General features: G+C 41.2%; 1 protein-coding gene and 1 pseudogene across 1 annotated transcript; both read left to right on the plus strand.

The window, feature by feature from the left end:
* The first annotated feature begins 358 nt into the window (after nt 1-358).
* Nucleotides 359-2732, plus strand: LOC106310805 (wall-associated receptor kinase 5-like). Its single transcript, XM_013748029.1, has 3 exons — nt 359-1214; nt 1301-1468; nt 1546-2732. Exons 1-3 carry the CDS (start codon nt 365-367, stop codon nt 2730-2732), a joined length of 2205 nt encoding a protein of 734 aa, XP_013603483.1. The 5' UTR covers nt 359-364.
* A 2674-nt stretch (nt 2733-5406) lies between these two features.
* On the plus strand, nt 5407-12814 carry LOC106308984 (annotated as a pseudogene).
* Nucleotides 12815-15426: the final 2612 nt, after the last annotated feature.

Genomic DNA, 15426 nt, shown 5'->3' on the forward strand with positions numbered 1-15426 from the left:
ATTACCTTTGTTGTTGTTAATTGACATTTTTATTTTGACCCCATTAAATTAGAGATAAAATTAGGGAATAAGCCATGTTAAGCAAATCCTAGGCCTGCCACCGCCACTGGAAAGGAGGGGTACATGAAGAAGTTGTCACTGTTTGACCTGAAGATAACGGTCACGTAGGGAGATGAAACATATTTTAACGTTCTCTCCTTGCGTGTTACATTGACATGGTCTTTTTAAACTTTAGTCTCGTGATTTCTTGAAAAACGAGTGAGGAAAACATTGTATGTACATGGGTTTGTTTCTTATAATAAAAAGGCTCAACCAGATGAGACAAATTAAATTCAAAAGAGGGAACACAGTTAGAGAGAGAGAGATGAAGGTGCATGGTGTGTTCTTGGTGGCTGTTTTTTTCTACCTTGCATATACGCAGCTGATCAGTGGGCAACCTCTCAAGGATTGCCAAACTAGTTGTGGCAACGTCACAGTTGAGTACCCTTTTGGCACTTCTCCAGGTTGTTACTATGCCGACGATCCTAGTTTCAAACTCACCTGTAGCGACAAAGAGAAGCTATTCTTTCGACGTAACCTTGAAGTCATCAACATTTCTCACAGTGGGGAACTACGCGGCTGGAATAATATTTCCTACACTTGCTACAATAGCCAAGGAAATGTGAGTACTTACCGTCACAAAAGTTACAGGCTGGGTAATTTATCTCTCTCCGGCAAGAACAAGTTTAATGTAGTAGGCTGTAACGCTTTAGCACTTCTGAGCACTTTTGGAACGCAAAACTACTCAACTGGATGCTTGTCAGCATGTGACTCTCCACCGGCGGTAAATGGAGACTGTAATGGTGCAGGTTGCTGCAGGACAGATGTCTCTGACCCGTTGGGTAGCTACCTTTTCCTAACTCGCCCATCTCGTTTGGATAACATGACTTCTGTGTTTGACTTTAATCCTTGCACATATGCCTTTCTCGCTGAAAGTGATACTTTCCACTTTGATGCTTTGGGAGATCTAAGGAATCTACGGAATGTCAGCCAGTTCCCTCTGGTACTGGATTGGTCTATTGGAAACCAGACATGCGAGCAAGTTGGAAACAAAAGCATATGCAGTATGTCTAACAGCCTATGCTTCAATTCTACTCGTGGAACCGGGTATAACTGCAAATGTTTAGAAGGTTTTGAAGGGAATCCTTACCTTTCAAATGAACACGGCTGCCGAGGTACACCTCAAATCGGTTTTGTCTTTTATTTTGTAGAGTTCATTGTTTCCTTGATACATCTCTTATGCTCTATTTCCTTGTGCCAGACATCAATGAGTGTACTAGTACTATCCATAAACATAACTGTTCGGATCCCAGCACCTGTAGAAACAAGGATGGAGGCTTCTATTGTAAGTGCAAATCTGGTTACCGCTTAGATACAACCACTATGAGTTGCAAGCGTAAAGACTTTGGATGGGCTACCATTCTTCTTGGTAAGCTTCCCTCTGGGCTTATAGCTCCACTCACTTATTGTCTTCAAGATCTAAGCATCTACGTGTGATGTGATCAGGAACAACCATCGGCTTCTTGTCCATCCTGCTTGTCGTTAGCTGCGTACAACAGAGAATGAAGCATCGGAAGACAGCTGAACTCCGACAAAAATTCTTCCAACAAAATGGTGGCGGCATGTTAATGCAGAGACTCTCAGGAGGAGGGACATCAAATTATAATATAAGAATCTTTACGGAAGAAGGCATGAAGGAGGCAACTAATGGTTATGAAGAAAGCAGAATCCTAGGCCAGGGAGGCCAAGGAACTGTCTACAAAGGTATATTACCAGACAACTCCATAGTTGCTATAAAGAAAGCTCGGCTTGGAGACAACAGCCAAGTTGAGCAGTTCATCAACGAAGTGCTAGTTCTTTCACAAATCAACCATAGGAACGTCGTCAAACTCTTGGGCTGCTGTCTAGAGACTGAAGTTCCATTGCTAGTCTATGAGTTCATTAACAGTGGCACCCTTTCGGATCACTTGCACGGTTCCTTGTTTGGTCCTTCTCTTACATGGGAACACCGCCTGAGGATAGCCGTGGAAATTGCTGGAACTCTTGCATACCTTCACTCCTCTGCTTCTATTCCAATCGTCCACCGAGATGTCAAGACTGCTAATATTCTCCTGGACAAAAACTTAACTGCAAAGGTAGCTGACTTTGGTGCTTCAAGACTAATACCGATGGATAAAGAGCAGCTCACAACCATGGTGCAAGGAACTCTAGGCTACTTAGACCCAGAATACTACAACACTGGGTTGTTGAATGAAAAGAGTGATGTTTATAGCTTTGGGGTAGTCCTCATGGAACTTCTCTCAGGTCAAAAGGCATTATGCTTTGAAAGGCCACAACAGTCAAAACATCTGGTCAATTACGTTGCTTCTGCCATGAAAGAGAACAGGTTGCATGAGGTTATTGATGTGAAAGTGATGACCGAGGATAACAATAGGGAGATCAAGGAAGTTGCAAGAATTGCTGTTGAGTGTACAAGACTGATGGGAGAAGAAAGGCCAAAGATGAAGGAAGTAGCTGCAGAGCTTGAGGGCTTGAGAGTTGCAAAAGCCAAACATCAGTGGTCGGATCAGTACCCTGAGGAGACTGAGCACTTGGTCGGTGTTCAAATCATATCAGCGCAAGGGGATAGTAGTAGTATTGGCTATGATAGCATCAAGAATGTAGCAAGGTTGCACATTGAGGCTGGCCGCTGATATTTATTAGTCAAAGCTCTATCAAAATCACATCTAGTCTATTTGTTTTTTTTTTTAAAATAAAAAATGAAATCATTTCTTTATTGTTTCTCTCCCCTTTTGTCATCTTAAACATTATAAAAACTAGAATTTTAATGATTTGATTAAATAAAAACTAGAGTATCAAACATGTTAACAATTCCACTGAGCTTGTATGCTAACCGGTAGCCATATGACATTGTACCACGATTTAAAGAAGAGTAGCATAAAAATAAAATAGATAAAAAAATGTGATGATCATAGACCTACTTCCAAGGTTCTTCAGCGTCTGCTCTTCTTCTTGTCCAATTCAGCTCGGGCAACCAAACCGTAGGCTCGGTCAAGAGAAGGACTTGGATTCATGAGCATGATATGCCTTGTCACATAGCTTAGATCTTTGTCCAAACCCATCACAAACGCCGTAAGCTGCTCCTTCTCTCTCGCGTCTTTGGCCCGTACCATGATCTCGCACCTACAACCGCCACACACGCACACTCCAGCAAAGGATCATACTCCGACAGCTCCACCCAAACTCTCCTCAGTTATCTATTTGTTTTACATTTCTATTTGCATGTGAACAGCTAGAAACATCAGTACTAATGTTCATAACTCCCCTGAATTTGTATGCTAACCGCTAGAAACTTTAGAGTTCTTCCGCTCATTGTTGTGGTTTCATGTCATTGCATTACCATTAAGCTTTGCTTTGATCGTTGGATCTCGAGACTTTGATGTGAGAGGTCATTGTGGTTGCATTCAGTGATGAAGGCTGAGAATGTAGTGAGGAAGCACCTCGTGGTCACTTTCTTCATCATTCTGATGTATTATATTATTATCTCTGACATCTTAATCCAATTTTCGGTATGTAACAAATGTTTCATTTTCTATTTGAAAACCATGGATTGTTCCCATTCAATTCTATCATTTTGTTCCACCATCTCCTCCTCGTTTGGCATACTTGATATTCCCTAGCAAACATGCAAAGTGACTCGTCTTTATAAATGTCGAACCAATATTTGTTTTTTTTTTTGGTCTTTTCCTCCAACAAAGAGTGAGTGGGTACTCATCATACCTGTAAAGTCTTACTTTAATGGTAGAATGGCGAAAAATAAGCCCAAAAAGAAGTTGCATTTGATGCAACCTAAGATGACTCCTCCTCCTCCATAGATGCCGCAACTCTGGCATGTCTTTATTATTTCTTTCGAGGTTGAGTTAAGGGACAATCAGGATGACTCGCATGGTTGAAAGGCACAGTAACCAAGCTGCATAGTAGGTCAAAGCTCTCATATCCATTCACTTACAGAAATCTCTTATCACTTAATCAATTTGTACGCGGTCCATTAGGTTTATATTGTTCCAACAACACCAATGATGAAGGGAATAACTGCAGAGCTACATACCTTGTGAGTCACAAAAAAAGAAAAACATCAGTGGTCGGATTAGAATCCTGACTTTTTCTTGATAAGGAACAAGTGATCAAATAATGAGACTTGAATTCATAATGTTAAATACTCATCTGCTGTCTGAGTATAGCCTTCTTTGATAGTCGTGGTGGTAATGACTCGTTACTGTATGTCATTTGAGAAGCAACTGGGTTTTCGAGAACAATGCGAATTGTCAATGTGTTAGTAGCCGAAAGATACTGCTTTGATGTTCTTAGTGATTGATCATGTTTCTTGAGCTCGTGTATAATGTATTTTTTCCTGATTATATTTCTGGTGAGTAGATAATAGGGTGATTTGGTCTGAGTGCGGAAGGTAGGCTCCATTGTCAGGGGCATAGCAACAATTTTTCATCATTTCGGTCTCCCCTGACCCCTCCAATGGCATCACAGACTTCACAGTACACTTCACTCCATGTCTCCTTTGTCTTTTACGTTGTCCTCCCCCCGCCAATGGTCTGTCTCGATCTCTCCTCCAAAGTTAAGATCATGACAGGACTTATTATAACCTATTATGATCCTCTAGAATTATGATTAAAGGATTATGATACCATGTTATATAACTATGGGATAACATTATTGATATAGTTACCATAAACGTAAAAGTCACATAATCCAACTCTAAACACATGAAAATACATAGGGTGATTTGGGTTCTGAGTGCTGAAGGCAGGCTCCATTGTCAGGGGCATAGTAACAATTTTTTCATCATTTCGGTCTCCCCTGACCCCTCCAATGGCACTCACAGACTTCACAGTACACTTCACTCCATGTCTCCTTTGTCTTTTACGTTGTCCTCCTTCCCCAATGGTCTATCTTGATCTGTCCTCCAAAGATAAGATCATGACATGACTTATAACCTATTATTGATCCACTAGAATTATAATTAAAGGATTATGATACCATGTTATATAATTATGGGATAATATTATTGATATAGTAATTACCATAAAAGTAAAAGTCACATAATCCAACTCTAAACACATGAAAATACATAAAAATACATCATGGAAATATGTTTGTACGAATGAAATATACCTGGTAATCATCAACTTCGTGGTTTTTGTGTCCTACAAAACTAATAAATGAGTACAGAAACAAAAGACGTTAGGATGCTAATTAAATGAGTTGGTACATTGACTTGGTATATAGTTTAAAACAATAGTATATATGTGGCTCATAAAGAAATAAATTTAGAGGGACAGAGAGAAGGTGGAAGATGAAGAAGGTGCAGAGTCTGATCTTGGTGGCTATTTTCTTCTACATGGCATATACGGAGCCGGTCAATAGGACACCTCGCAAGGGTTGCCAAACTAGGTGTGGAAATGTCACAGTTGAGTACCCTTTTGGCACTTCTCCAGGTTGTTACTATGCCGACGATCCTGATTTCCGTCTCACCTGTAACGAGACAGATCAGAAGCTATTATTAGAGTATAGAACCGTTAATCAAATTGTTGGTTTAGTGATTGGTTTAGTCTGGTTTAGTATTTGATGTTAACCAGTACATAAGCTTACTGTATAAACCTCATTGTAACGATTTTAATCATTTTATCCAAAATAGAAAGTTTGTTATGACTTCATCTTCTTCCTCGATTCATGAACTCTAACATGGTATCAGAGCGTTGAGGATCAAACCTCAACCGATCCGTTTCCTTTCTTGCTTTTGTTGACCTTGATTGATCGTTGATTCTCACGATCGATCTTTCTTCAGCTCGTGATCGAATCTCTGGTTATTCCGCCAAGTTTCGAGTCAAATCACGACATTAAGCTTCGACAATGGTGATCGCGCGAAGATCTACTCGTCGCGGGGCTAGACAGGCTTCATCGGCGACTCGTCGAGCTCCTATTCCGGAATCATCAGCTCGGTCGTCTCCTGAACCTTCGATCGTCGCAGCGATTTCACCAGACAGCATTCACTCACCGTATTATCTTACCAATAGCGATAATCCAGGTCTTTCTATCATTTCTGAGGAGTTAGATGGATCAAACTTTGATAACTGGAGTATTGCTATGAAAATTGCTTTAGATGCTAAGAATAAAATGTCATTCATTGATGGATCCATTGCGAGACCACCTGAAATGCATCCTCAATACCGTATCTGGTCACGATGTAATTGTCAAGTCTTGGATTCTTAATACAGTTTCTAAGCAGATCTACAAGAGCATCCTTCGTTTCAACAATGCTGAGGAGATATGGAAAGATCTGACAACTCGTTTCCATATCACAAACCTTCCGAGATCATATCAACTCTCTCAACAGATATGGTCTTTACAGCAAGGTTCAATGGATCTTGCTACATACTACACGACTCTGAAGACTCTTTGGGATGAGCTTGATGGGGCTAATTGTGTAACTACTTGTAGAAACTGTGATTGTTGCAAAGCTACGGACGCCAAGGCAGAGCATGCTAAGATCATTAAGTTCTTGGCTGGATTGAATGAGTCTTATTCTGTGATCCGCAGTCAGATCATTATGAAGAAGAACATTCCGGAGCTTTCAGAGATCTATAATCTCCTTGATCAGGACTTTAATCAGCGGAACATTAGTCCTCTTCAGAATGCGACTGCGTTTCAGGTATCAGCTCCTGCCCCATCAATGATTAATGCTGCTCAGTCTGTAGTCCCTGCGAAACATAACATGCCATTTTGTGCACACTGTGGCTACAATGGTCATACTGTGGATACGTGCTACAAGATCCATGGTTATCCTACTGGTTTTAAACACAAAATGAAACAACAGAAAGACAAGAATATCTCCAACAACAAACCAAATGGTTATGTGAAACCACTGGTTGCTCAAGTGGGATTTGTTGACTCTGTGTCTAATGTTGTTAATAATCTCACCAAAGACCAGATAGAAGGAGTCATTGCCTACTTCAACTCCCAATTGAAGACTCAGCCGGCTCAAGTTAACTTCATTGCTACAACTTCAGGAGGAACGATCACAGCTTTGCCTGGTATGGCTTTTTCCTCCTCTACATTGTGTTTTGTGGGTATGTTGAGAGCAACAAGAAACGCTCTGAACTCTGGCTCATGGATTATCGACAGTGGGGCTACACATCATGTTGCTCATGACAAAGAGCTCTTTGTTAGTCTCACTGACAATATTGATACATTTGTGACCTTACCAACCGGTTTAGGAGTTAAGATTGCAGGCATTGGGACAATCCGTCTTACTGACTCTATGTTATTACAGAATGTTCTGTATCTTCCCGACTTTAGACTTAATCTGTTGAGTGTAAGCCAGCTCACAAAAGATTTGGGATACAGAGTTAGCTTTGATCCTGATTCTTGTCTGATACAGGATCCTATCAAGGGATTGATGATTGGGAAGGGTGAGCAGATTTCAAACTTGTACGTGATGGACACAGTGGATATGGAGGGATTAGCTACTCTACAACAACCGTTTGCTTTATGTGCTAATGTTGTTATTGATGCTCATTTGTGGCACAATTGTTTAGGCCATCCATCTATGTTAAAAACAAACTCTATCATTGATGTTCTTGGTCTGAAACAAAGAAATAAAGAAGCATTTCACTGTCCTATTTGTCCACTTGCGAAACATAAACGTCTTCCTTATCAGCCTAAAAACCATCTCAGTAACAATGCGTTTGATCTACTACACATCGATACATGGGGGCCTTTCTCTGTTTCGACTGTCGAAGGATATCGTTACTTCCTCACAATTGTTGATGATCACACGAGAGTGACATGGGTTTACCTTCTCAGAACAAAAGATGAGGTTTTGACAGTGTTTCCGGAGTTTATTCAGATGGTTGAGACTCAATACAAGGCAGTGGTGAAAGCAGTAAGGTCAGATAACGCTCCAGAATTAAAATTTGTGGAGTTCTATAGGAAGAAAGGCATTGTTTCTTATCATTCATGCCCTGAGACACCAGAGAAAAACTCTGTAGTGGAGAGGAAACATCAACACATTATGAATGTTGCGCTTGCTTTGATGTTTCAGTCACAGGTAGAAATGGAGTTTTGGGGAGACTGTGTGCTTACTGCCGTGTTCATTATCAATAGGCTACCTTCACCACTTCTTAAAGACAAATGTCCTTATGAGCTTCTTACTTCTAAGAAGGTTGATTATGATGGACTGAAGGTATTTGGATGTCTGGCTTATTGTTCTACTTCATCAAAGAGTCGGAACAAGTTTCAGCCTCGTTCAAAGCCATGTCTTTTTCTTGGTTATCCTGCAGGCTACAAGGGTTATAAGCTTCTGGATTTGGATTCTCATCAAATTCATATTTATCGAAATGTGACATTCCATGAAGATATATTCCCTCATGCCAAGTACTGCTGATTCATCAACTCATGATGATGGTTTACCTGTGACTGAAGCATCTAATTCTTCACCTGAGAAGGTATCATCTGTAACTGATGATCAAGTTACTCGTGAAAACAGAGCTCAAGGTAAAAGAGTTTCTAAACTTCCTGCTCATCTTCAGGACTATTATTGTAATGTTGCAGAGAGTGATACTAAAATCCCTTATCCTCTCTCGGCTTACATGTCTTATGATAGTCTATCAGATGATTACAAAGCTTACATTTGTGCTATAGCTTTGATTCCCGAGCCAACTAGTTTCACCCAAGCCAAAAGATTTGATGAATGGCTACAGGCAATGAATGAAGAACTTGTTGCTCTGGAAAGTACTGGTACATGGACTGTCTGTTCATTACCATCAGGAAAACATGCCATAGGATGTAAATGGGTCTATAAGATAAAGATTAATCCGGATGGTACTATTGAGAGATATAAAGCTCGTTTGGTGGCAAAAGGTTATACACAAGAAGAAGGTATTGACTTTGAAGAAACCTTCTCACCAGTGGCCAAGATGACAACTGTTAAGACTCTCCTAGCAGTGGCTGCGGCAAAACAGTGGAGTCTTACTCAGTTAGACATCTCTAACGCCTTCTTAAACGGTGATTTGGATGAGGAGATCTATATGACCTTACCTCCAGGATATACATCAAAGGAGGGGGAAATTTTACCACCAAATGCGGTTTGTAAACTTCAGAAATCACTCTATGGACTGAAGCAAGCATCTAGACAATGGTTCTTGAAGTTTAGTGGGACACTTCTTCAACTTGGTTTCCAGATATCAAATTCTGATCATACTCTTTTCATTCGCCGCAAAGGAGAGGTCTACACTGCTGTCTTGGTTTACGTTGATGACATTATCATTGCAAGCAATGATGATAATGATGTTACTCAACTGAAAGGAGCGCTCAGTGACGCTTTCAAACTTCGTGATCTTGGTCAGCTCAAGTATTTTCTTGGTCTGGAGATTGCACGATCTAGTAGAGGTATTTCTATTTGTCAAAGGAAATATACTCTGAATCTCTTGGAAGATACATGCCTTTTGGCATGTAAACCTTCCCTTATACCGATGGACCCTGCTGCTAAGCTCTGTATGCATTCAAAGGAACCTCTTATGGATGATCCAGCAGCTTACAGGAGACTTGTTGGTCGACTAATGTATCTGACTATCACACGGCCGGATATTACCTTTGCTGTGAACAAACTTTGTCAGTTTACATCAGCTCCTAAGCAGTCACACTATCAAGCTGCTCTCAAAGTTCTACATTATTAAAAGGGAACCGTTGGTCTTGGACTCTTCTATTCCATTGAATCAGACTTGGTACTCAAGGCATTCACTGATGCTGATTGGGCTTCTTGTCTTGATTCACGAAGATCGACTTCTGGCTATTGTATGTTTCTTGGTAATGCTATGATCTCTTGGAAATCAAAGAAGCAGCAAACTGTTTCTCATTCGTCTGCGGAATCAGAATACAGAGCCATGGAGTATGGTTCGCGATAAGTTATCTGGTTACGTAATGTCTTGACCGAGCTTGATTCTCCTCAGCGTGGTTCGGTTGCGTTCTACTGTGATTCAACGGCTGCTATCCATATTGATAGTAACCCGGTTTTTCATGAACGCACCAAACACATTGAGCTGGATTGTCATCAAGTCAGAGAACGTGTGGTTAAAGGTTTCATCAAACTTCTACATGTGAGAACCGTTAATCAAATTGCGGATATCTTCACCAAAGCTCTGTTTTCTCCTCAGTTCTATTCTTTGGTGGGCAAGATGGCTTTAAAGTCCATATATTTGCCATCTTTAGGGGGAATATTAGAGTATAGAACCGTTAATCAAATTGTTGGTTTAGTGATTGGTTTAGTCTGGTTTAGTATTTGATGTTAACCAGTACATAAGCTTACTGTATAAACCTCATTGTAACGATTTTAATCATTTTATCCAAAATAGAAAGTTTGTTATGACTTCATCTTCTTCCTCGATTCATGAACTCTAACAGCTATTATTTGGTGAGATTGAAGTCATCAACATTTCTCACAGTGGGGAGCTGCGCGTCTTGGATAAGATTGCCTATGCTTGCTACGATAGCCAAGGAAATTTGAGTGTTGAGTCTTCCTACACTTACACGCTGGGTAACTTATCTCTCTCCCGTAAAAACAAGTTTAATGTAGTAGGCTGTAACGCTTTAGCACTTCTGACCACTATTGGACCGCAAAATTACTCAACTTGATGCGTGTCAACATGTAACTCTCCATGGACGGTAAAGGGAGACTGTAATGGTGCAGGTTGCTGCAGGACAGATGTCTCTGTCCCGTTTTACAACTATTCTTCATTCGAAACTATCCCATCTCGTTTGGAGAACATGACTTCTGTGCATAAATTTAATCCTTGCACATATGCCTTTCTCGCCGAAATTGGTACTTTTCACTTCAATGGTCTGGGAGATCTTAAGAACCTACGGGATATCAAAGCGTTCCCTGTGGTACTGGAATGGTCGATTGGAAACCAGACATGCGAGCAAGTTGGCAACAGAAGCATATGCGGTACGAATAACAACACATGTTTCGATTCTGTTCCTCGAACCGGGTACAACTGCAAATGCAAAGAAGGTTTAGAGGGGAATCCTTACCTTTCAAACGAACATGGTTGCAAAGGTACACTTCAAATTGTTTTTTCTTTTTCTTTTGGGAGTTCATTTTTTTCCTGATACATCTCTGATTCTCTTTTTACTTGTGTCAGACATAAATGAGTGTACTACTAATAGTACTATCCATAAACATAACTGTTCGGATCCCGGCACCTGTAGAAACAAGGTTGGAGGCTTCGATTGTAAGTGCCAGTCTGGTTACCGCTTAGATACAATCACTATGAGTTGCAAGCATAAAGAAGTTGAATGGGCTACCATTCTTCTTGGTAAGCTTCCCTCTATACTTATTGTTTTCCATATGTAATCATCTTTGTGGGTCTATGATGTTTATAGCTTTAGGGTAGTCCTGAGCGTAAAGAGCGATGTTTATATATAGTTCCCTCACTTGCTCTGGATTCTTTCTTTACAGAAAAAGAAAAAAAAAAAAGAAACTTACTCTAGTCATCTATGTGTGATGTGTTTAGGAACAAGCATCGGTTTCTTGTCCATCATGCTTGTTGTTAGCTGTGTGAAACAGAGAAGGAAGCACCGGAAGATGACTGAGCTCCAACAAAAATTCTTCCAACAAAATGGTGGCGGCATATTAGTACAGAGACTCTCAGGATCAGGGACATCAAATGCTAATATAAAAATCTTTACCGATGAAAGCATGAAGGAGGCGACTAATAGCTATGAAGAAAGCAGAATCCTGGGCCAGGGAGGCCAGGGAACTGTCTACAAAGGGATGTTGCCAGATAACTCCGTAGTTGCTATAAAGAAAGCTCGGCTTGGAGGAGACATCAGCCAAGTAGAGCAGTTCATTAACGAAGTGCTAGTGCTTTCACAAATCAACCATCGAAACGTGGTCAAACTCTTAGGCTGCTGTCTAGAGACCGAAGTTCCCTTACTTGTCTATGAGTTCATTAACAGTGGCACCCTTTCGGATCACTTGCACGGTTCCTTGTTTGGTCCTTCTCTTACATGGGAACAACGCCTGAGGATAGCCGTGGAAATAGCTGGAACTCTTGCTTATCTGCACTCTTCTGCTTCTATTCCAATCATCCACCGAGACGTCAAGACTGGTAATATTCTCCTGGATGAAAACTTAACTGCAAAGGTAGCTGACTTTGGTGCTTCAAGGTTTATACCGATGGATAAAGAGCAGCTCACAACCATGGTGCAAGGAACTCCAGGCTACTTAGACCCAGAATACTACAACACAGGTCTGCTAAACGAAAAGAGTGATGTTTATAGCTTTGGGGTAGTCCTCATGGAACTGCTCTCAGCTAAAAAGGCATTGTGCTTTGAAAGGCCACAACAGTCAAAACATCTGCTGAGTTACTTTGCTTCTGCCATCAAAGAGAATAGGTTGCACGAGGTTATAGATGAGAAAGTAATCAACGAGAATAACTGGAAGGAGATAGAGGAAGCTGTCAGAGTTGCTATGGAGTGTACAAGAGTGACGGGAGAGGAAAGGCCACTGATGACGGAAGTAGCTGCAAAGCTTGAGGGCTTGAGAGTTGCAAAAGACAAACATCAGTGGTCGGATCAGTACCCTGAGGAGACTGAGAACCTGGTCGGTGTTCATATCATATCGGTGCAAGAGGGTAGTAGTACCATTGACTATGATAGCATCAGGAATGTAGAAAGGCTACACACTGAACCTGGATGCTGATATTTATTAGTCAAAACTCTATCAAAATCACATCTAAGTCTAGCAAGTGAGGGCTGTCCTTCAACATAATGTATTGTGACCATCTCTCTCTGCTGTCCGACTTTGTGTGAAGGCTACATCGATGCATTCAAGCTTTGTCTTGTTTTCGCTGTCATCTTCCTTTAAAAAATTATCCCTTTTATCTTATGTTGTTGGAGTTTATGATTTCTACAAAAGAGGATGTATAATTCCCTCTAGCTATTGTATTCAAACAAGTTGAAATTCTAATGAAATCAAGTAGTGTTCCAAAAACAAAAAATCACATCATAAGTCTCTTTCTTTTCTTTAGTGAGAAATGAAGTTATTTCTTCATTGATTATCTCCTCTTTTGTCTTCTTAAATATTTTTAAAACTAGAGATTAAACATGAAAATTCGAGAACATTTTCATACTGAGCTTGTATGCTAACCGGTAGCCATATGACATTGAGATACCACTATGGTCTACAAAACGATTTAAAGAAGTGTAGTAGCATAAAAATAAAATAGATAAAAAAATGTGATGTCATCTACCTACTTTCTCTAGCGTCTGCTCTTCATGTCGGATTCAGCTCGGGCAACCAAACCGTAGGCTCGGTCAAGAGAAGGACTTTAGATTCATGAGCATGATATGCCTTGTCACATAGCTCCAAACCCATCACAAACGCGGTTAGCTGCTCCTTCTCTCTCGCCCGTTCCGTGATCTCGCACCCGTACGCACACTCCAACAAAGGATCATACTCCGCTAGTGATAGGCCGTGGAGGGTGTATACGAGAAGAGTTGGAAGGAAGAATCGAGGAGTTATCGAAGAGGAAGATGGCGGGAGTTTGTTACAAAGAGAATAAATCAAATAATAGATTTTGTGCTTGGGCCTTATCTATAAAAGGACCCAAGATTACTTTACGTTGATTTTGTGCTTGGGCCTTATCTATAAAAGGACCCAAGATTACTTTACGGTACTTCACGCAAACAATTGGATTTGTGTGTGGGCTTGTGATCTCTCTTGAGATACAAGAAAGGCTTAGAGCTCTGGTTTGTAGAGCCTAAGAGGGGAGGTTGGGCGGTTATAATTCAATACTACTCTAAAGATCTTATCAGCTAGCTCCACCCAAACTCTCCTCAGTTTCCCAAAATATACCAACAAGGAGTCACAATCTTGCCTCAGCGTCTCGATTCTCTGACGAAGCTGGTAGATCCTCGAGTCAAGTTCGGAACAAATATCGTGCGGAGATCTTCGCATGCTTTATGCGCAGTTTCAGCGAAATGCACATAGTTTCGAAAGTTTTGGCTCACCGAGTTCATCATCCAACTCTTAAATAATCAAAGAAAAGAAGTGAGGAACCAGAGTGAAGTTGAGGAAGAGGGTCCTCAAGCTGATGTGAGTCAAGGTGGGACTGAGAGTGGGAGGGCAGCTTCTGTTCAGAAGCAGTGGATTGAGTCTAGGACTCTCCAGCTAGAAGAGCAGAAGCTTCAGATCAAAGTTGAATTGCTGGAGTTGGAGAAACAGAGATTCAGGTGGGAGAGGTTTGTGGGAACCGAAATTCACACTGTCGATTTCCGTTTAAATAAAGAAACTAGGAAAACCCTAATTTCCCAGAGGTCCCGGATATCTGCTAATACCACACGCCAAGCAATCAGAACACAATAATGACAACGATAAAGTATAAGAAATCGAAAAGAGAGCAAAGTAGATCTTATTCCGAATTCGCGTTTGAGCGTTACAACAAGGTAAGAGTCTGGGCTACGAGAGCTGTCGGCGAGATTCCTAGTTCAATCTTATTCCGAATTCACGTTTGAGCGTTACAACAAGGTAAGAGCCTGGGCTACAAGAGCTATCGGCGAGATTCCTAGTTCTAAAACCCTAAGACGGCAATAACCTAGTTGAGTCGCAGCTCGAATAACAAAAACGGAAATATGCCTAATTGCTCTAAATGCTAAGTTCGCTCTGAAAAAATCTCTCCTCATGCCTCTCGCCTAGGACCCCTTATATACTGACTCCAAGGTCGGTTGACGCCTTTCCTCTCCTGCCCTTAAGCCGCCATAGCATAAAAATGGAGATATTCCATTTTTTCCGATCTTCGTAATTATCTTCAAAATTTCGTATTTATCCGCGGAAACTTGACATTTATCTCCCCTTGCGGACCAAGTGTAAACCGACATGCGGTTTACGGGCTGTTGGTTAAGAAATCGTAAGTTGGGCCTCGAGTCGTGTCCTAGGTCCTTTGGGCCGTCTTTCGACTCGAAGCGTTTATTACGGCTTTTTTCGATAAAGCTTGAACTTTCCGCGGTTTTTACGGTAAAGTTTGATTGATAACTTAGAAATGGCGGGGAACGTGAGATGGGTTCGCTACGGTATTCGGGAGATAGCATCGAAGGGTAGACGAGAATGCATGGACTGATGTCGTATCGACGTTTCGGAAAACGCGGTCGCTACGTAGCGACCAAACTTTGGTCGGTCGCTACGTAGCGACCGAGCGGAATGGGCGTTTGGTTGTTATGTAGTGACTGAGCTTTGGCTCGAACTTGGTCGCTATGTAGCGACCGAGCGGAGCACGAGTTTGGCCGCTGGGTAACGATCCTTTTGGAGCTCTTGGC

Source organism: Brassica oleracea, chromosome C8 (assembly GCF_000695525.1).
Source record: "Brassica oleracea var. oleracea cultivar TO1000 chromosome C8, BOL, whole genome shotgun sequence".
NCBI classification, from domain to species: domain Eukaryota; kingdom Viridiplantae; phylum Streptophyta; class Magnoliopsida; order Brassicales; family Brassicaceae; genus Brassica; species Brassica oleracea.